This window comes from Hibiscus syriacus, unplaced genomic scaffold (assembly GCF_006381635.1).
Source record: "Hibiscus syriacus cultivar Baekdansim isolate YM2019G1 unplaced genomic scaffold, ASM638163v2 tig00111806_pilon, whole genome shotgun sequence".
NCBI classification, from domain to species: Eukaryota; Viridiplantae; Streptophyta; class Magnoliopsida; order Malvales; family Malvaceae; genus Hibiscus; species Hibiscus syriacus.
In genome coordinates this window covers 62,022-83,216 of record NW_024063184.1, presented here as the reverse complement: position 1 = coordinate 83,216, position 21,195 = coordinate 62,022, and the positions used below count along the sequence as shown (strand labels likewise).

General features: G+C 34.1%; 2 protein-coding genes across 2 annotated transcripts; one reads left to right on the top strand and one right to left on the bottom strand.

The window, feature by feature from the left end:
• Positions 1 to 10,807: 10,807 nt before the first annotated feature.
• On the top strand, positions 10,808 to 13,252 carry LOC120170986. Its single transcript, XM_039178815.1, has 5 exons — positions 10,808 to 11,153; positions 11,547 to 11,613; positions 12,103 to 12,151; positions 12,573 to 12,617; positions 12,957 to 13,252. The coding sequence occupies exons 1-5, from the start codon at positions 10,893 to 10,895 to the stop codon at positions 13,021 to 13,023; spliced, it is 489 nt and encodes a 162-aa protein (XP_039034746.1). The 5' UTR covers positions 10,808 to 10,892; the 3' UTR covers positions 13,024 to 13,252.
• Positions 13,253 to 17,122: 3,870 nt separating this feature from the next.
• Positions 17,123 to 19,772, bottom strand: LOC120170982 (GMP synthase [glutamine-hydrolyzing]-like). The gene is made up of 6 exons (XM_039178812.1): positions 19,132 to 19,772; positions 18,607 to 18,857; positions 18,160 to 18,535; positions 17,939 to 18,070; positions 17,681 to 17,856; positions 17,123 to 17,303 (listed from the first exon to the last, which is right to left on the bottom strand). Exons 1-6 carry the CDS (start codon positions 19,660 to 19,662, stop codon positions 17,180 to 17,182), a joined length of 1,590 nt encoding a protein of 529 aa, XP_039034743.1. The 5' UTR covers positions 19,663 to 19,772; the 3' UTR covers positions 17,123 to 17,179.
• Positions 19,773 to 21,195: the final 1,423 nt, after the last annotated feature.

The following is a 21,195-nucleotide window of genomic DNA, read 5'->3' as shown; positions in this document are numbered from 1 at the left end:
AACAAAACAATAAAATTGCAATAAATTAGAAACGAAAGGTCCAACGACCAAAATGTAAAAACACGACAAAGTTTGGAGGACTAAAATAGTGAATTTACCAAAAAAAATAAAACATACATAGTAAAAAGGTAAAATATCAATTTTGATCCTTACATGTACCAAAATGCAAAAACACGATAAAGTTTAAGGGATTTAAAACGCAATCAAACCAAAAATATCCTATATATACCATTCAATCTCTTTTTATTTTCATTTTTGCAACCAAACAGAAAAAAAAGAAAAAAAGGAGAAGAAACTCTCGTCGCGGATCTAGGCTCGGTTTCGCACGAAACAACCTTCATCGCCATAAAAATGACCGAGGCTGTTCGGCTCTCCCGGGCTCAGGTGACTCCTCCGACTACCATATAACTCTCCTATCCACCCTTTTATTTTTCGTACGATTTTTTGCTGTAAAAATAGTTGTTGCTACTGGTTGTGTTTGAAATAAAACTATTTTTTTGTTTGATGTTCGATAAATACACATATATATATATATATACACACACTAGTGTTTGTAGGTTTTGCAATATAAAAAAACATTGTTTTCCTGAGATTCAAAAGGACAACAAACACACAAAAAAGTAAAATAAAAAAATAAAGTGAACGCACGCACGTAGAAAATAAAAAAAACTTTGATTTTATTGCTTCGAAAATACCAGATTATAGAGTTCCAGTAAATTTTTTGAATTGCCGACCCTTTTACAGATTATTTGTATGGGTTTTATACCCATCACACTGGAATTATAATGATTTCTTTTGTTGTCTTCTTTTCTTTTTGCAGGTGGTGACGGTGACGTGCACGGGAAGGCTTGCTGGAATTGGAGCAATGAAGGGTGCGTATTGATTGGGGCTCGGGGCGGGTATAGACTTGGGTCGGGTTTTGGTCAGGTCGGGTTTGGCTTGGGGTTGCCCAGTAAAAAAATAGTGCTTACAACTGCCCCTTTTGCTCATTACAGTGAAACGAGAATAAAGCAAAGACAATAAAGTATCATTTTTCATCTTGGTCTCTCCTTGTTAAGCTACGAACTCTTCGCTGGGAATGTCAATTCACATCTTTATGTGAAATCGTTGAGTCCTTACTGTAAATGATGTCATCTTTGCTCCGTTCTCTTGGTTGTGTCTCTATTTTCCGTTCTTCAAGCTATGGGTTCTTCTCATCATGATATTTCCATTGGAAATGTTGGACCATCGAGTGAGGCGTTGCTGATTCGAAGTGTCTTGAATCGAGCAAAGGAATGTGAACAAGCTCTTCATTATGAATTCTCTACTGAAAATGTTAGTCCCTCGAGTGAGGTGTTGCTGATTCAACTCCATATGTGATGAATCGAGTACCGAAAATGTTGAAAACATCCTGCCCGAAGGTCTTATGGATGGCCTGAAGGTCTTATCATCTTGCTCGAAAGACTTATAGATGACCCGAAGGATTTAAGCATCATGCTCGAAAGACTTATTGATGGCCCGAAGGACTTACTCATCAAGAAAACCTTGAAATCAAACTTAGTTTCTTATAAAATCTTTTTTTTCGAGCAAAACTATCTCAAACGACATAAAATATTCTATTTCGAGGAAAACTATCTCAATAGAGATAAAATCTTATGTTTCGAGGGAAACTATCTCAAGCGAGATAAAATATTCTGTTTCGAGGTAAATTATCTCAAGCGAGATAAAATCTTATGTTTTAAAAACAATCTCAAGTAAAAACTGTCTTAAGCGAGACAAAGTCTATTTTAAGAAAAACAATCTTGAGTGAAACGAAATATATTCTTTCGAGTAAAACTGTCTCAAGCGAAACGAAGTCTGTTTTAAGAAAATCAATCTCAAGTGAGATAAATCTTCTGTATTAAATGAGACTTTCTCAAGCGAGACAAAATTTGTTTCGAGGGAAACAATCTCAAGCGAGATAAAATCTTCTGTTTCGAGGGAAACTATCTCAAGCGAGATAAAATCTTATACTTCGAGGGAAACTATCTCAAGTGACATAAAATCTTCTGTTTCAAGGGAAACTATCTCAAGCGAGATAAAATCTTCTATTTCAAGGGAAACTATCTCAAGTGAGACAAAATCTTCTGTTTCGAGGGAAACTATCTCAAGCGAGATAAAATCTTTTGCTTCGAGGGAAACTATCTCAAGCGAGATAAAATCTTTTAATGTACGTAATGTAGGCTATGGTTTATGGTTATGAAAGAAAGGGATAAAAGGCTCAAAACAAGTGTTTAAGGGTTATTGAACCAAAGATCAATTAATTCTGATGTATTCAATCTTGTCTAGCTCGATTTGAATATGCTCATATGAGTCTTTTATTGTCTCTGGATGCTCCATGACCTTCTAGTGAACTGATTCTAAAATGATTGTGCTTGATCAATCTCATGGTTTGAAGCTCGATGTGTCATTTGAGTCGAAGGACTCTTTGCATGTGCTTCTTGTCTTTTTTCCTTTGCTTTTGCTTTTTCTTTTGCTTTTTCTTTTACTTTTTTCTTTGTTTTTTTCCTTTCTTTTAGCTTTCTTTTTCTCTTTGCTTTGATTTAATATTCGCACTTTTTATTTGGTTTACCTTTCAGTATCTCATTTGGATTTATGGTCTTCACTCATGCGAGTAGATTTTCTCCACCTTGTCCCCCATTGTGGGGGTGATCCTTGAATAGGGTTGAATCAGAAGAAAACATAATTTAAGCTCAAAGGAGACACAAGGGATATATTTTCTCCTTTTGTGAAGGGATAAAGAAAGAAAGATGTTCATCATTTCATACACAAAAATACTTGCAAAAAAAGGTATCCCTAGGGGGATAGATTTTCAGGATTAATTTTATTCACTTGAAAACAATGTAATTAATGCATGATAGAATTATTTTGAACTAATTTTTATTTCTTCTTGCTCCCAGCATGTCTTAATTATTCAGGCTCAACTTCAGGTTTTATTGGTAGGAAAAAATGTCGGTTTTGCGACTAAGAAGACGATAATGACTTTATTGGCTCAATGAAAGGTAAGGGTATGATTTCTGTCTTGAAAAAGATAAAAGCAATGTTTCAAAGTCTCAAAGAGATGGAATGTCAAAATTTGGTTCTTTGGTAGTGACCATGAATTATTTTGGGTAAAGAATCAAGAGATTTTATTTTTGGGGTTTTAGACAGGATAAGAAAGGTCTAATCTTGTCATATGTCAAAAATCCATAATTCTTGAAGAATTAAGAGAATCTATAATTCATTTGATTTTCAAAGAACTAAAGATTAAAACTCGTTCAATTATTCAACCTTAGAAGGTAGCATAAGTTCAATCATTAAAAGATTAAGCAAATATGAAACACAGAACAAAAACGATTTCAAACAAAACAATGCTCTCAGTACAAGTGGTAGATGCAATGCCCTCATCCTTATTCGATTGTTTATGCCCCTGAATTCATCAGGTTCTGAATCTTGCGCTTCAGTTCCCCACAATTCTCAACGAGTTGCCTTGATCTTCAGATGACGCTAACATTAAGTCCATAGCTTTCAATTATTTTTTGGTACGGAAGATGTGCCTTCATTTTATCTCAAAATATTTATCACAAAACTCTCCGCGAGTTACTCTTAGAATCCATGATTAGTGCACATGTTGAGATGCAATATATATACCATGTAATGCACAATGTGTATAGGCTTATACAAAGATGCAAAGATGTACATGCAAATTCAAAGACGCAAAAATAGGAGTGCAAAATGCAAAATGCGAATGCAATAAGGAATTGATCCTAAAATAACTGTTCCTAGAACAATTTTTGAAAAACTGACAATGTCTCGGTACACTGGGGAAGTGAAAATCTGGTCCATCTGTAAGTTGCCTAGCTCCTACGAGCATATGGGTACTGCATAATCTTCAAAGCTTCTATATCGTCTCATACTTTCAGAAGTCTTTCGAGCTGGTTCGTGATCTTCCACTGTTGGTTTCGGCGTCGAATTGTCTCGAGTCCAACTTACTACCTCAACAGGAAAAATGCATGGATCGTCTACTTGGTAGATAGACTCTCTCTAGCTCCTACTTCATCTCCTATTCGTGATCTTCAACTATTGGCTTCAGCGTTGAATTGTCTCGAGTCCAACATGTTACCTCAGCAGACAAATGTCTGGATCATCTCCTTGGTAGGTAGACTCCCTCTTGACTCTACTCGATCTACGTAGAGCATCTTTGAATTTATACCGATTCCATATAAAGGCATTGTTGTGGCATTGTTTTTCTAGAACCTTCTAAACGATCAGTTATTTAGGGATCGATACCTTTGAATGATATGTCATGTTTATGCAAGAATACAATAAGAGCAGACAAAAGGAAACCAATGTTAGTAGAAACAAAACAGAAAGAATCAAGTTAGTTGAAATGATTAGTCCAAAAATGTAATCTTAGCAAAAATAAATAAATATGACTCAAAGTTGAGACTGAAAAAAACTTACAAAGAAAATTAATTATCCTAACCGCATGCGTTCTAGTTCTCCCATGCTATCCACGTATCTCTAGCGGGGTAGGCTTACTAAATTCTCTATATGAGGTTGGGTTCTAGCAAAGGTTCCCGAGAAATTTTTACAACATGCTAAGGTTGACCTCGATTCTGGCTCATTACAGACTTGCGAATCAGGTTTGGTTCATGGGATCACACCGCTAAAAGCGTACCTCAGAATTGATATCTGGATAGGCAACTTAGGATGCTTTCCAGAGATACTTTATCAGACCCACACAAGGAAGCCCAATACTCCTCGTGATGTGTGATGTTTCTCCTTACTTAGGTAAACCGGGTTTGAGCTCGGGTTTAGAGCTATGATATGCAACATTCTTAAATAATTCCACAAAAGTGTAAGCATTAACTAGAGAGAAAATCTTTTTTCTTTTGAAATAACATAATAAACCATAAATTAAATAAGATAGAACTCGTAATTTTCTAAATAGTAAATATAGGGTAACCAACTTGTGGCTCGACTCTCAATTTGTTTTAAAAACAAAAGTCTCTAACAGAGTCGCCAAGCTGTCAACACCGTTTTTCGCCCGGGCAGGGAAAACCGATATGGACTCGGGGGTTTTCTCTTTGAAAAATATTTTGAAATGTGAAGAGTCGCCACCAATCATTTAAGGTGTGATTGAGACACCATTAAAATCGAATGATTTTAATAAAATATTTTATTTTTATCAAAATACAGAGTTTTAGGGTATGCAAAAATCTAGAAATCAGTTCCAGAGTCGGTTACGCGTGGGGACGGATTAACACCCCCACAAGCGCCTAAAAATTGGTACCTAGTTGATTACCATATATTTAAAATCGGAAAATTTGAGTTCAATCTTTATTTAATTTAAAAATCATTAAGGATGAAGAGTTTGAAAATGATATTCGTTTATTGAGACCGATATCATTCGCCCCAAGCGTAAATGCGGGAGATCAATTATTATATCTAATAACCAAACATTGCATCGTTTATAGAAAACATGATGCGATTTTGAAGAGGATGTCAACTTATATAGGGAATTACCAGTAGTCACCCCTGAGCATGATTGCGGGAGATATACTATTAATTCCTTAATAAGTGAATAATGCCTTAGATTTATAAAAACAATGCGATCAAGATTGTTTTTCCTTGAAACAGAAGATTTTATCTCATTCAAGATTGGTTTTTCTTGAAACAGAAGATTTTATCTCACTCAAGATTATTTTTCCTTGAAAATGAAGATTTTATCTCACTCAATATTGTTTTTCCTTGAAACAGAAGATTTTATCTCGCTCAAGATTGTTTTTCATTGAAACAGAAGATTTTATCTCGCTTGAGATAGTTTCCCTTGAAATAAATTTTGTCTCTCTTGAGGCAGTTTCCCTCGAAACAAATTTTGTCTCTCTTGAGATAGTTTTCCTTAAAACAAATTTTGTCTCTCATGAGATAGTTTCCCTTGAGACAGTTTCCATTGAAACAAATTTTGTCTCCCTTGATATAGTTTCTCTTGAAACAAGTTTTTGATACAGTTTCTCTTGAAACAAAGTTTTGTCTCCCTTGAGATGGTTTTTCTTAAAACCAAGTTCGTCTCACTTGAGACAGCTTTCCCTTGAAACAAAATGAATCTCACTTGAGATGGTTTTTCTTAAAACCTACTTCGTCTGGCTTGAGACAGTTTTCCTTTGAAACAAAATTTATCTCACTTGAGATGGTTTTTCTTAAAACCTACTTCGTCTTGCTTGAGACAATTTTCCTTCAGAACAAAATTTATCCCACTTGAGAGTGCTTCTCTTAAAATAAGTTTCTTATTAATTTTCATAAGTTTTAAATATCTAACAGGAATTCAAAGAGCCAACAAAGATTTCGTTTCATGATTTCACCAAAGAATCAATCCATATTTTTCACCATTGAAAGAAATGGATCTCAACCAAGATTCGAGAACCTTTGGGTCAATACCTTCGGGTACTTCAAACACAATTATTACTGACAGATGATAATCTTTTGCAGGTCTAAAAATTTTCAAAGAGAAGATAAACAGATCAACATTTCCAGTACAAAGTTCATAATGAGAATAACTCATCCGACAGAGGGAGAACAAGTTCATAATGAGAAGAGCTTGTTCGACCTATCACTCGATTCATAACATTTCGAATTAGTGACACCTCGCTTGAGAGATCGACATTTCTAATGAAGAGTTCATAATGAGAAGAACTTGTTTGACTTATCCTTCGATTCACGACATTTTGAATCAGTGACACCTCGCTTGAGGGATCGACATTTCTAATGAAGAGTTCATAATGAGAAGAACTCGTCTTAAAGGAGAAAGTTCATAATGAGAAAAACTTGTTCCTTTCAAATTCACCAAAGAAGGAGGTGAACCAATATTTCCAGAAGAGTTCATAATGAGAAGAACTCGTCCTAAAGGAGAAAATTCATAATGAGAAGAACTTGTTCCTTTCAAGTCCACCGCAGAAGGAGGTGAACCAACATTTCCAGAAGAGTTCATAATGAGAAGAACTCATCCAATGAGGAAGAAGAAGTTCATAATGAGAAGAACTTGTTCAACCTTGGTTTGATTCCATCAAAGAAAGAGATAGATCGACATTTTCAGTGAAAAGTTCATAATGAGAATAACTCATCCAATGAGGAAGAAGAAGTTCATAATGATAAGAACTTGTTCAACCTTGGTTCGATTCTATCACAGAATGAGGTGGATCAACATTTCCAGTGAAGAGTTCATAATGAGAAGAACTCATCTAACGAGGAAGAAGAAGTTCATAATAAGAATAACTTGTTCAACCTTGCATTAACATTTCTAGTGGAGAGTTTATAATGAGAAGAACTCATCCAACAAGAGAGAAGAAATTCATAATGAGAAGAACTTGTTCAATTCAACACTTCAAAATGAAAGTTATCAAACTCAAAGCTCAACTTCACGACGAAAGAGCCACTTACGATTTCAACTTCACGAAGAAGAATATTGTGCCCCAATGGATCGACTTAGTGTCACAACAATTTGTCATCCACCGACCTGATTTCTTCATCACGTAGGAACCGTGTCAACCCTAGATAGCCAGTCGTTCTCATCACGTAAGAACCATGTTATCACCTATAGATGTCATGCCGTCCTCATCACGTAGGAGCCGTGTCATCATCTGACTTAATCTCCTCATTATGTAAGAGTCGTGTCAATCCTTGATAACTAGAACTCTTCAGCACGTATGAGCCGTGTTATCACCTTTCCTAAAGATGTCAAAGAACTCTTCATCACGTATGAGCAGTGTCATCCCATGACTAAATCTCCTCATTATGTAGGAGTCTTGTCACCCTTAGACGACCAGAACTCTTCAACACGTATGAGTCGTGTCGTCTCCCAAATCAAACAACAAATCTCAAAACCAAAAAAGAGAACCAGATAAAAATTGGTTATTTTTTTTCGTCTTTGTCCTATTCTTATTAACACAAGAATGTACAAATAGGAACAGCTGTAAACACCCATTTTTGTTCGAGTCTCGAAAGAAAAACGTTATTAATTATATTAATATTTTATTATCTATATTATTATTATTATTATTAATCTTATTACTAATTAATTACATTTTTTCAGGCCTAAGTTACAAAAAGTTACCCAAAGACCCAGTTTCAAAATCTAGCAGCCCAACAGACCCAGATCAGCAATAATACCAAACCTCTCCCCTACGAGTCATCAAGACGAGTCACCTCCGAGCAAGTTGAAATGTCATAATCAATTATGTCAGCCAACCGAACAACAAAACTAATCAAAATTGTATCAAAGTCAAAAGTAAATACATAAATCATAACTAAATCTGTCACGATCTTACCAAATGCAAAGAAAATACAGATGTATCCAAAGAGATTCGATGAAGATTTTAACAAAAAAATCAAAGAGAAATCGAGAGCAAAGAGGGAGCATAACCGAAAAAGAAAAAGGAAGAAAAAATAACCCACATCAAAAACAAAAAGAAAATATAGAGAAAAGCTTGAAACAAAGAGAAATAGAGTGAGGGTTTACCTTAGATTCAATCCGGCCGTTGATTGCTTCACCGGACCATAGGATCTTGTTGTCAAAGGGACTGCTCCACGCCATCAGCAAAGTGCGGTGTAATCCAAGACCTTTATTAGTGCAACTCATCGCCCTGTTTATCTATTCTAATATCAAATCCAGTGTTGTGTAAGTCTGTACTGAGAGAGGTAAAGGTTGTAAATTAATATTTGAAATCAAACACATTTCATGATCCTTGGTTCTCCACGTATAACCTTCTGTAAAAATTATTGAAGCTTGGTATTGGTTGCGTGTCAATGTATCTCTTTGAGAGGTTATGACAATTGAAATGATGTAGTAATATTTTACTAGTTTGGTTTAGAAAAAAAAAGAGAAATGAAGGTTAAGATCCAATTTGGCCGTGTATTTTATTCAGATATTGGGTAATTAAAAACGGTGACGTGTGGGAGATTTAAGAACCCATGTTTTCAACTCATGGGTAAATGTCATTCAAGGTCCCTTTAGTTTTACGACATGCATAACATTCTAATTCTCTTTTGTTTTGATCTCTTTATTTGTATTTATTTTATTTTTATCCTTATTTCGTAGTAAATTTATTTATGTTTATATTCTTGATTTGGCCATTTTATTTTAATTTTTTAGGTTTGGGAAGTATAGATTATATTAAGCTCGTTTTAGTCACTGTTTTGTGTTTTTGTGTTATTGGTTAAATTAATAGTAGTAGCTTGATGTTTTATTTTTTTTATTTTAGTCACACATGTTACTTTGAATTTATTTCTGTTTAGTACTCATGTTATGTGAAATTTGTACATTAGTTATGATTTGTTATATTATTAGTGTCATAGCTCTAAAGTTATTGTTGTTGCTATTTAGTACGTATTTACTAGGTATAATTAGATTCTTATCCGTATTCTAGTTTATCAAGTTTGTAAATGTACATTTTAATACAAATTTGTAACTTTGTTTTTTATTTATGTTTGTATAAATTATGTACTTGTTGAAAGCGTTCTTTGTAGGAAATTTTATTTCCACTTTGTTTATGAATTATTATTATTTTAATATTATAAAAATGAAAAAAACTTCATTGTGAGGAAAAATTACGAGACATCTCCCAATTAAAGAGAAGGTATCCTATCGAGTATTTTCTCACAAATATTTTTATTCAATAGTTATCATCTATTTCACTTTTATTTTATTTTATTTCATTTTAGTTTATTTTATCGTTATGAAAATTGAGAAATAATATCTGTTGTGAGGTGAATTTATGGGAAAGTCTCCTAAAAATAAAGGAAGTACGTTCTCGAAGATTGTTTACATTTTTTAATAAATTCGAATGAATAAAAAGATCGTAATTTAAATATATTTTTGAGTTTGTAATTCCCAATATTTAAAACATTGTTTAATCGTTTAGGTACCAAAATTTGGGTGTTGTGGGGGTGCTAATCCTTCCCCATGCGTAATCGACTCCCGAATCTATTTAATCGAATCTTTGGTGAAGCAGACTAGTTTTTTTGTCTTAAAAATGATTTTTTTTCCTTAAAATTATTTTTTAAAGACATTTTTAGGTATTCGACCTACCTAATCTAAAGGTCGATGGCGACTCCTTTCAATTTAATTCCAAATTAATTCAAAATTACCAATTTTTCCAGAATTAAAGTCATAATCGCTTTTAAAACAATAAACAATTTTTCCACCTAAAAATGGTTATGACAAAACTAAATTAAAATAGGGTAAATTACACAAATGGTCCCCCGGCTACACAATACTCCTTTGTTGAGTTCATGGACTATTAAAAGTTATAAAATAGTCTTCTGGTTATAGGGCGTTGTTTTGTTGAGTCACTCGATTATTAAAAGTTATAAAATGACAATCCAACTACTCATTATTTCCAAACCCATCATTTTCCGTTAAAAAATTAAAGATAGTTTGAACTGGATGTTAACATGCTGACTGAAATATGATAATCGTTTGAGATTATGATATCATATTTTATCATATCTCAGTTAGCAAGTAAATGTCTAGTTTAGACTGTCGTCAATTTTTTAACGCAAAAGAACCATTTTGGAACATAATAAATACTTGAATGACCATTTTGTAACTTTTAATAGTCAATGGACTTAACAAAACAACATCTTATTGTAGGATGATCATTTTTTAACTTTTAATAATCGACAAACTCAATAAAATAATATCTTATTGTCGGGGACCATTTTGTGTACTTTACCCATTAAAATAAACAGTTGAATATATATCAGTATAGGCCGAGGGGAAGCGACCATTTTATTAGCAGCCCAGATCCATAATTCAAGTGTAGTGAAAATTGAAAAAGAAAACGATTCCCAAAAAAAAAAAAAAGCTGAGTGAACAACTAATTATTGAAGGAGAAATGGAAGACTCAACTTCAGCAGTAGATCAGAGAGATGAATCTACTGAAGAGGAAGTTACGATCAGAAAACAGAATACGGATCAACCGTCAACGTGTTCCGAGACTGAACGGGAAGCATTTGGACTCGACGGCAGCGCATCGGAGACGACATGGAACAAAAGCGACATCTTGAAAGCCGTCGAAGTGGTTGAGAGTGACTCTCGGGCTATTGCCGATAGCTTCTCCTCCCTCTTTGATTCGCTTCGATTCGCTCTCTCTGAGGTCTGATATTATGATTTCACCTTATTTACTTATTTAATTTTTTTTATTTTACATTTTATTACTCTTTAATTCATAAAATAGTACTCTTTAATTGTTGTTAACATTCTGAAAAAAAATCTAGGCAATTACTATTTTGATCAATTACGGAATACGGTGGTGTTTATTTTCTTTTCTTTTCCTGAACTTTAGGGTTTTGAATTTCGAAATTATGCATTAGGAAGTATTGAATGTGATAGTATCTTCCTTTATTAGATCATTGGCAATGAATTGGAGCATCGTTGAGTTTACTTTCCTTAACCTGACTAATTTGGATATAGTTATTCCTAACGTGTGGTGCAATTTCGATTTATAATAAGCGTATGATGTGGAATCTACTTCCATTATCCATTGTAGGTCACTAGTGGCTCGGTTGATCATATGCGATGCTTCGGTGATGCTGTTGGGCGTCTTCAAGAATCTGGTAATGAAATGCTAAACATTATACTCACTTCATTGTTGCAGAATTTTGTTTGTTTTTATGGTTATTTGCTCTTGTCATTTTTGTAAAATATATTAACATATGTGGGTTGTCCCTGGCCCCCTAAAAACCAGGTAACTATTTACGGGTACTTTTATGTTTTCAAGATCATTAGCATGGCTTAGCTCCAAAGTTCTAGCAATTGGTCAACCTTAAAGTTTTTTTGTTCTTATCCTAAATTAATCTGACTAATCTTCACTGGAAGTAGTTTTGAAAATTGTGCTAAAATGCAGTTCAAGTGGACTGAGGACCTGTTTGTGAAATATATGCTTTAATATATAACTGTTGTGCTACTTATTATAGAACATATTGCTCATCTGGAGTCTGATGAATTTTATTTTGTGGATTATTTTCCCTCCTGAAATCTTACAATGTGTCAAATTGATTGTCTGATTCTGATGCATAATGTGAACTTGTTCTTTGGATTTGCAGCACTTGATGCGGCAACAAAGGGAAACCGGTATATAAATTCATGTCTCAGGTAGTATCCCTGTGCTCTGTTTGATGGCCGGCCTGTTTACGCCATCTAAATATCTAGCATCTAGTCTAGTTATTATTTTATGCAGTAAAATAAATGGTGTAGTAATAAAACAATCTATGCTAGTATTTTTATTGAGATTGCTGTAGCTGGTGGTAGGAAAAGGGAAATTTATGGTCTCGTAGTATGCATTGTTACTATTTCAACTAGAAAATGGATGATCATCGCATTTTCGAGTTACTTGTTATTTACAAATAAATTAACAAGTTCTATGGTAGAACCAAATGAAGGTTTCTATCTCTCTCAAAACATTTCTTTCCTAGATTTGATGGTAGAATTCGTTTTGGGTAAATGTGCATGATAAGATCTTGCTTTTCTATATTGATTTGCCTTACCTAATACATTTTTTTTTGCTTATTTGCAGATTGAATGAGGAAATGAAGGGCATGGACAGTCTAGCTACTCAGCTGTATCCTTTTTTCATTGCCTTGGTGTATTTTTGCTTTGTGATATACTGATATTAGATTGTAGCCTCTTCCTCGAAGTAGGTAGGTTATGGTGGACCTCTGAACCCTAGTTTTTACGAATGAAGCAAACTGGGTTGGGAGGGTCACCCTCATAATGGGCTTCTGCAAAATCTGATCTGGATTAGTCGGTCAATAGATCAGATGTCAGTGATTAATTCAAAAAAAGTATATTTGTCTGACAATTATATCAAACATTCATCCAAATACATGAAAGAGATTAACCATGGTTGTCTCAGATGCATAATGTCACCCATTGATATGATTCCTTAATGTTTGTGAAGGAAAATTCTGAGGAGGAATGTAGATGCCCTAGACGTGGCTGTGAACAAGCTCGTGCGACTTCCATGAGGATGAGGGGCAGCAGCTCAAATTTAGGAAAAGTAAATAATGACTGGCTTTTGTTGTCTCCTGCACATTTGTATAATGCACAAAATAAAATTTTAGGACTTTTACATTCATACTTTTGTCTCTTTTTATGAAGAACAGATGAATGTTCCAGTGATAGAATTCTTAGGAAGTTACTACAAATAACAGTAGCGGTTCATAATGGTATTTCGGAACCTTTCCGTTTCACCAAGTCTGGTATATTACTCTCATTTATTTTTTTCGAAGATGATATGATGCTTTATGCAAAAGTTGATATGGCTAATGCAGATGTGAAGACGTGATTATGTCCATTTTATCGGAGTTTGGACGCCATTCAGGCTATAGTTAATTCAAGTAAGACCCAACTCTCTCCCCCCCCCTCCGCCCCGAATACTAACCCCATCATGCGTGCTGCAATATGCGATAGACTGGGATTTGGTGTAGTGGATAATCTGGGCAAATATCTCGGTATGTAAATTTGTATAGAAGACTTCTTTGCACCGATTATCAGTTCTCGGGTCCTTTCAACTGTTGGTCGCAATACCTTAGCTTGATTGGTTCTTATGTCAATTCCGATCTATTTCACGCAAACATCGAAACTCTCTACAAGGATTTGCACTGAAATTGACCGCCTAGTTTGCCATTTCATCTGGGGATCGACTGCTCAAAATTTTAAACCCTCTATGATGAAGTGGAACACGCTTTGCATCCCTCTTGACAGAGGTGGCATAGGCCTGCACTGTTTACGTCAACACAACAACGCTCTTTGGAGAAAATATACTTCGCGATAGTCTGCTCACCCCACTCGCTTTAGATTCAGTTCCTTCGAAATAAATACAAAGTGAAAGATCGCCTCCCTACCTCAATTCATTTCCACTTATGCTCCCCACTTTGGCGCTTTTTGACAAAAATTTGGCACACTTTCATACAAAATATTGCTTGGACAGTGGGGAATGGGTCTAATATCCATGTGTGGGATGACGTTTGGGTTCCGACCATAGGCTTGTTGCCTGATCAACTTACAACTCCAGTGGGTACCCTTATTAAGTGATTTTATCGATAATAATGGAGAATGGAAGATCGGGAATTTCCAAGCTATCCTCCCAACAACCGTTGTGACCCACTATGAAGCACGAGAACAACAAAGGAACCCCATTTCAAATACTTAATACGTCACCGACACAATAACGATTGAGGTACGTACCGGAAACGTACCACGATGGCGGGGTATGGTTGAATGAACTTGGGAACGTTTTGGGATGGCATGTGACTATCATATGCGTCCCCGGGGTAATTTTGACATTTTTTATTAAAAAATTTTTAAAAAAAATCTCGGATAAAAAGAGGGTATTCTACCTGCTACCCAAAATGAAGCTGGGTATGTCGGAAGAATGTAGACCTGCTACTCGAAACCAAGAAGTGTGAAGATATCTAAAGGGGAGACTCTAATTCTAGAGTCAAAGGACAGTAGTATCCAACAACATACTGGAGTTATGGGATTATTCTCTCTCTTGGTTGCCGATAAATTGGCTTAGTCACAGGAGAAGATGGCGTTGAAGCAATTGTGCTGTGTGTTTGTACTAATTTAGGTGTAGTTTCTACTGTTAGCTTTATTTTGTGGTATTCTTGTTGTTTTGTTTCATATTATTATCATTCAATGTTGTCTATAATAGAATAATTATTTTAGTTTTAAATCCTAATGCGTGATTAAATAATTACTTTAATCCTTATTTTTTAAAAATATTTTATCCCTTCAATGTTTAATTTAAGATAAAAAGGGTCATATGCAGATTTAAACCGTTAGATAACAAACAATTAACAAATTAAAATAAGGGTCTTGAGATTTGATACTATAATGTCTGATTTACTTATAGATTTTATTTTCTAATTTTCTATGAAATATTAACTTTATTTATGATTTTTTTACATCTATTTATAATTTCAATTTTTTTTATATGTCGTATTCTTATCATCCTTGTACTCTGTAATTTTAGAAACTTTTGTTTCCTATCCCGTATTTGTATCAGTGCAACATAGGTATCTCATATCATGGGTATTAAACCTCTACCAAATCGTGAAGATGACGACTCTCCTATTTGGAGATGGGGACCAAAACATGAATTTAGTGTCCAATCGGCTTATAAAATCTTGTCCTAAGGATTCATGGCCAAATTGTGATCCAAAATGGAGCACTATCTAGAACCTATAAGTGCTACAACGAATCAGGTTATTCTTTTGGACGATAGTTCATCGACACCTTATGACGAATTCTGAAAGATGTAGACGCAACCTCTTCAATGATCCATCTGTCATCTCTGTGGAGCAAGTCAAGAAACAATCTTACATGTTTTACGCGACTGTTCTTACGTTCAACATCTCTGGCTGCATATATATAATCTTGGCATGCCAGCTCTTTTTTTTTTTCTATCTCGACTTGGATGACTGGATTTTCGACATCATAAAGGCTGGAAGTCGTCAGTCTAACACTCATTCTCCATGGCATCTCATTTTCTCTTCTATTATTTGGCAGATTTGGAAGAGAAGAAATGATTTCGTCTTCAACCACAACTGTCGAGCAGCCGTAGAGGTTCTTCGAATAAGCATAGCTTCTACTCACCAGTTCAACAACTGCATTGCATCAAACAGCAGTAAGAAATTCCTCATTCATTTTAAGTCAAATTTTCACCAAATTGGAACCACATACTCCTATACCAGCATAGAATACATATGTATTTTCAATTCCACTTCTAATAACAATTTTTTTATTTTTCAATTTAGTCATTCAATTTTACACAATTTTCATATTTCTTCAATCTATTCTCCATTTTAAGTATGTTTTTTTACCAAATTTAAACCACATGCTCCCTTACCATTATAGAATACCTATGCAACTTTAATTCTTATTTTTTTTACTGAAATATACTCCATTGTTTGAATTTAATCCTTTAATTTTACATTTTACTTAATTTAATCTTTTTGACTACAATTGTTTACAAATTATGTACAAAGAGACCCGCCAACTGTTAAGTAAATAGTGAACCTATGAGAGACGCTTATAATTAGTTTCTTTCTCTTCTATCTCTCTTCTATCTCTCATCTATCTATTATTTTTTATCTATCTATTTTTTCTTTAATTATTCACTAGAGCAATTATGATATGAAAGTCGATCCGGGGCAAGTGTTCGGATCTATTATGACATATCCATGAGGCATTCAACGGACCTTTTTAATCTTATAAAACCTTTTTTGGACTTTCCTTTTACATTGGTATTGGTGCAAAAACAATTTTTTTGTGCAACCAGTGTATTGTATTCATATCAATTCTTTAACTCCTTTATATTTTCATTAATCTTTTATCCTCAAGATACCTTCTATAAAATATAACATGGTAGATATATTTTTATAATTTTAGATTGTATGTGATATAACATTGTAATGTGAAAATAATATGAAGAGATAGATATATATATTATGTGATTAGAGAAAGTCAAAAAATTGGAATAAATGCATACAAAAATACTATAAATAATTACAATTAGATTTGTATAGAAATTCGAACAACTCATAATTACAATTAGATTTGTATAGAAATTCGAACAACTCAGCAGAAGGGATTATTTAATTAGGTGTATATTGATTAGGATAACTATGTTTTTTTTTTGTTTTTTTTACTCAAGCCAATATTTTTCTTACTATTCAATCCCTCTTAGTTGAGATGAAAACATGAAAACAATTTCAATCACCACAAACCTTTCAAAGTTGGGCCATCAAACGACCTCAATTGTTCTCCCTAAAAGTCTCGAATTCAAGCAACTCTATCTATAAGGTGTGTATTAAAAGTTATGTGTTGCAAAAAGTGCACGTTGTCAATGGTTAAGAAAATTTATAAACAATACTACCCTTATAATCACCACATACTTAAAAAGAATATATGTTGGGATAGAAGCATCCATCACCTACGCTAGGAAAATATAATTACAACTACCAACAGAAATATAATGTTAAATAGTAAAGAAAATTGGTTGCACCAAGTGTATAAGAACAACCCCATTGACAAATAGGATAATGCAGATATACCTTGCACATCTAAAGATAAGAGATCAATGCTTGACTAAGATAAGGGACACTGATGAATATATCATTCCCACTCGATTGTCGATGGGGGCTTCGATGTAATGTCTAATGTAACACGGTTCACGCCTCGAACATTGTTGCAAATCTTTTGAGAAACATCTTTAAGGAAACTATTCTCAAAACAGTACCTGCAATTTCGAAAGAGTTACGGAGAAAGCTCAAGGGTTTTTTTTTAACCAGACGAGCAAATACAGCTTCCTAGGTGTTGAGACACCTTGTAGCATGTAACGATGATAACTTTTGAAGCTGTCCCGTGTTAAGCATCGATGCTGTAACAATTCTGCTAGTTGGGAAAACCATATCGTTTACCTAAATCATGAATCCCCCCCTTGTTGCAAACAGCCATATCATGTGCATAAAATTAATTTGAACTCAATCCATATTTAGAGACACGTTTGAGCTTAAGGCTTTATGCTTATACTATTAACTTATGGCTTATGCTGAGCATTTACATATTTGCAACAACCATAGAAAGCAAAGCACTGCAGAACGAAAAAAAACTTACCAATCTGCTGTCATTCCATCTTGACTTGTAACAGCTCGGAGTGTAACAACATAAGAATGTGTCCTTTGATCGCCTTGAACCCCAACAGATTTTATCGGCAGAAAGACAGCAAAAGCTTGCCAAATTGAGTCATAAATACCAGCATCTTTGATGGATTGAATGAAAATTTCATCAACCTGGGGAAACAAGTTCATGATTGAGAAAGACGCTAAAAGGTTTTATAAACATGATCCTACTTGCTTAATGAACACATCTTACCTGCCGCACAATATCCAAGGCATTGCCTTCAGTTACATCACCCAAGACTCGAACTGCAAGGCCGGGCCCAGGGAATGGATGGCGCTTTAAAAACCCCTCAGGAACCTTCAATATCTTCCCAAGTTCTCGAACCTTTCAAAATTACACACAAGAGAATAAATACATTAGAAGAGGAAAGAGACAACTATACAAGAAAATGCCACAGGAAACAATATCAAAACCTCATCCTTGAAGAGAAGTTTAAGCGGCTCAATGAGTTTTAATTTCATATCTTTGGGAAGCCCTCCAACATTATGATGACTTTTTATGGTGTGAGAGTGAGTTCTTCCAGAACCTGGTGGAGGACAAGATTCGATAACATCGGGGTACAAGGTTCCTTGAACAAGAAAAGCTGGCTTCTTCTTTAATTTTTGCTCCAGCTCTTGGGCAAAAGCATCAAAGATGAAGATAAATTCTTTGCCTATTATCTTCCTTTTCATCTCGGGGTCTACCACTCCTTTAAGTTTACTAAGAAATTGATCACTTGCGTTGACGCAAGTAACAGGTAGATGAAGATCACTTTTAAAGGTTTCCATCACTCGTTCTCTTTCTTTATACCTACAAAGAAATCAAACAATGAATTATGGAAGCAAGACCTTATTACCAAATTGTATATTCCACAACTATACCTTAATAAACCATTGTCGACAAAAATACAGTGAAGTCGATCCCCAATTGCCTTGTGAACAAGGGTTGCAGCAACTGTGGAATCAACACCTCCAGATAAAGCACATATAACATGATCATCAGGTGCCACAGTGTTGTTGATCACTTTAAGTTCTTCATCCATCACATCTTCCATTTTCCAACCAGCATTCACTCCACAAACATTAAACAAGAAATATCTCAGTGTTTCCATCCCTTCCGGCGAATGCGTAACCTTAACAAACACAAGTTAAAACATAAACATCATTTGATTCTGTTTTGTTTGTTACTGAGATGCCAAGAACTGAATGCAGCTTACAAAAATAAATGTAATTCTTCTTTTAAAAAAAGCTAACTTTTTGAAGAAAAATGTAAAATTCACTTTTAGACTGAAAATATCGCTTTCTAATTGGTGTTATATCTAAGAAATTTGTTTATTACTATTCATTATGTAAAAACAATAACAATAGAAGTGAACTTCATAAACACAAAACAAAACCTAAAAGTACCTCAGGATGATACTGCAATCCATAAAACCTCCGGTTTATGTCCTCAACGGCGGCGACAGCTCCCTGTTCACTCCTAGCCACCACTTCAAACCCAACAGGCAACCTAGCAGCCTCGTCCCCATGACTCATCCAAACAACCTGGTTATCCCCAACGTCCTTATAACCAAAAATACCACAACTTTTCACAACCTCAATCTCCATCCTTCCATACTCCTGCTTCTTCCCCATCCTGACTTCACCGCCGAGTCGCTGAACAATCAACTGAAGCCCATAGCAGATACCCAGAACAAAAACCCCATTGGACAGTGCCCAATCAACGAACCCATCTGGAAACGAAGGCGAATCGTCGGAATGGACCGAGTGAGGTCCGCCAGAAAGTATAACAACCTTCGGATTGAGCGATGTGATGGAGGAAAGAGATGAAGTGCCTGAGATGCAAAGGGAGAAGACGGACAGAGCGCGAATGCGGCGAGTGATGAGATGGGTGTATTGAGAACCGAAGTCTAGGATAAGGACTAAGTCAGATTTCATGGCTATTGAATTCTTTTTAGGTTTAGGTTTTAGGGAATGGGTGGTGGTGATGGAAACGGCTGAGAGGTTTAAGAAGGAAGAGGATGAGAATTGGGGTTTTCAGAGAGGCTGAAAGGTTTAAGAAGGAAGAGGATGGGAATTAGGGTTTTAATAAAAGTTTATCTTTTGTTGAGTAAATAATAATTCAATAATAACTTTTTTTAAAACATTTCAATAATACTTTTTATCAATTTTATCAATTTTATTTATTTATTTTTATTTTCATCCTAAATAATAATTTTATCTAGGGTTAATGTGCATTTGTTTTTTTTAAATTTTAAACATTTTACGATAATTTTATTTGATTAACTTCAATTCTTTACTTTTTTCATTTTCATTTTAATTTAAGTTTTAGTTTTTTTAATTTATTTTCAGAAAAATAGTTCTAATTATTGATTATTTTTTATTTAACAAAAATTAATTATTTCGAAAAATATTTATATATATATTTTTTAAAATTTTATCTCATAATGTTTATAAACATAAACTAAAGCTATTTTTATTAAAATAAGATTAAAAAAATTAAACCTAAAATCAAAATAAAAAACAAGAAATAAATTTAACTGAACTGAATAATCATAAACCAAGTGTGAGTGTAATTTTGATTTCTCTTGAGGAGAAAAAGTAGATTTACATTTTAGGAGAGTTTTTTTTTTCCATTCAAAATCCCTCATTCAATTTCAATGCATAAAATGAGACCTGGATAGTTAGGGTTCATGATGATGGAGATTGAATAGTCAAATGGATATTAGATAGGATCATGATGGTATCCAAGTTTAAACAAAGAGAGTAAATCATTCCGAAGTTCTTTTTAATAAACTCTAGTGTTTTGAAAACCTATATGTATAGAGAAATAACCATCATATTGGTTTAGCAGGGGTTGGTTTAAAAATATTTTTAAGGATAATTACATAAATGTTAAGGATACAAAATTTTTAAATAGGGTGAGAAGAAATAAAATACCAATAATAAAGTAGATGATTAATAAAAAAAAATCCAGATTTCAATACCCACATTTAATCCTTAATGGATCTGCCACTTAGTGAACCTCAAAAGGATTGTAGGGATATGTGGAGGGTAGATCCACCGAGATATGGGATACAGAAGGTAGATCAAGTTTTAGTGAGCTTAGTGGTGTCGAGTCAACTATAAGAGGTAAGTGCATTTAATTAAGTTTTTGGTATGTCAACTTGTGTGTGGAGCCTACAATATAAGCCCTTAAGCAAATATTATAATAAGGGAAGTTTGGTTTAAAGAATGTGGAATTTTCATTCTAATGAAATTTATATTTTTATGTTTAATTGTTCGAGAATATTATTTTCGGTAATGTTTTATTATTAATAATATTTTTTGGGTATATTACCATGAATGATATTATTTTACTCTCTTTAGATATTGTTGGATTACCGGTGTTTTAGACTAAAATGTCCTTAATTTTTTTAAATATTATTCTTCTGTTATTGAATAATAAAAATTCTACGAAGGTTAAATTAT

What these genes read in the sequence shown, in the direction of transcription:
- LOC120170986 (XM_039178815.1), top strand. Translation starts at nt 10,893, where the DNA reads ATGGAAGACTCAACTTCAGCAGTAGATCAGAGAGATGAATCTACTGAA. An exon ending in TGGGCGTCTTCAAGAATCTG is followed by an intron (nt 11,614 to 12,102) that starts GTAATGAAATGC and finishes TTGGATTTGCAG; the next exon opens with CACTTGATGCGGCAACAAAG. An exon ending in TATATAAATTCATGTCTCAG is followed by an intron (nt 12,152 to 12,572) that starts GTAGTATCCCTG and finishes GCTTATTTGCAG; the next exon opens with ATTGAATGAGGAAATGAAGG.
- LOC120170982 (XM_039178812.1), bottom strand. Translation starts at nt 19,662, where the DNA reads ATGAAATCTGACTTAGTCCTTATCCTAGACTTCGGTTCTCAATACACC. An exon ending in GTCGACAATGGTTTATTAAG is followed by an intron (nt 18,536 to 18,606) that starts GTATAGTTGTGG and finishes ATTTCTTTGTAG; the next exon opens with GTATAAAGAAAGAGAACGAG. An exon ending in CCTTGGATATTGTGCGGCAG is followed by an intron (nt 17,857 to 17,938) that starts GTAAGATGTGTT and finishes TTGTTTCCCCAG; the next exon opens with GTTGATGAAATTTTCATTCA.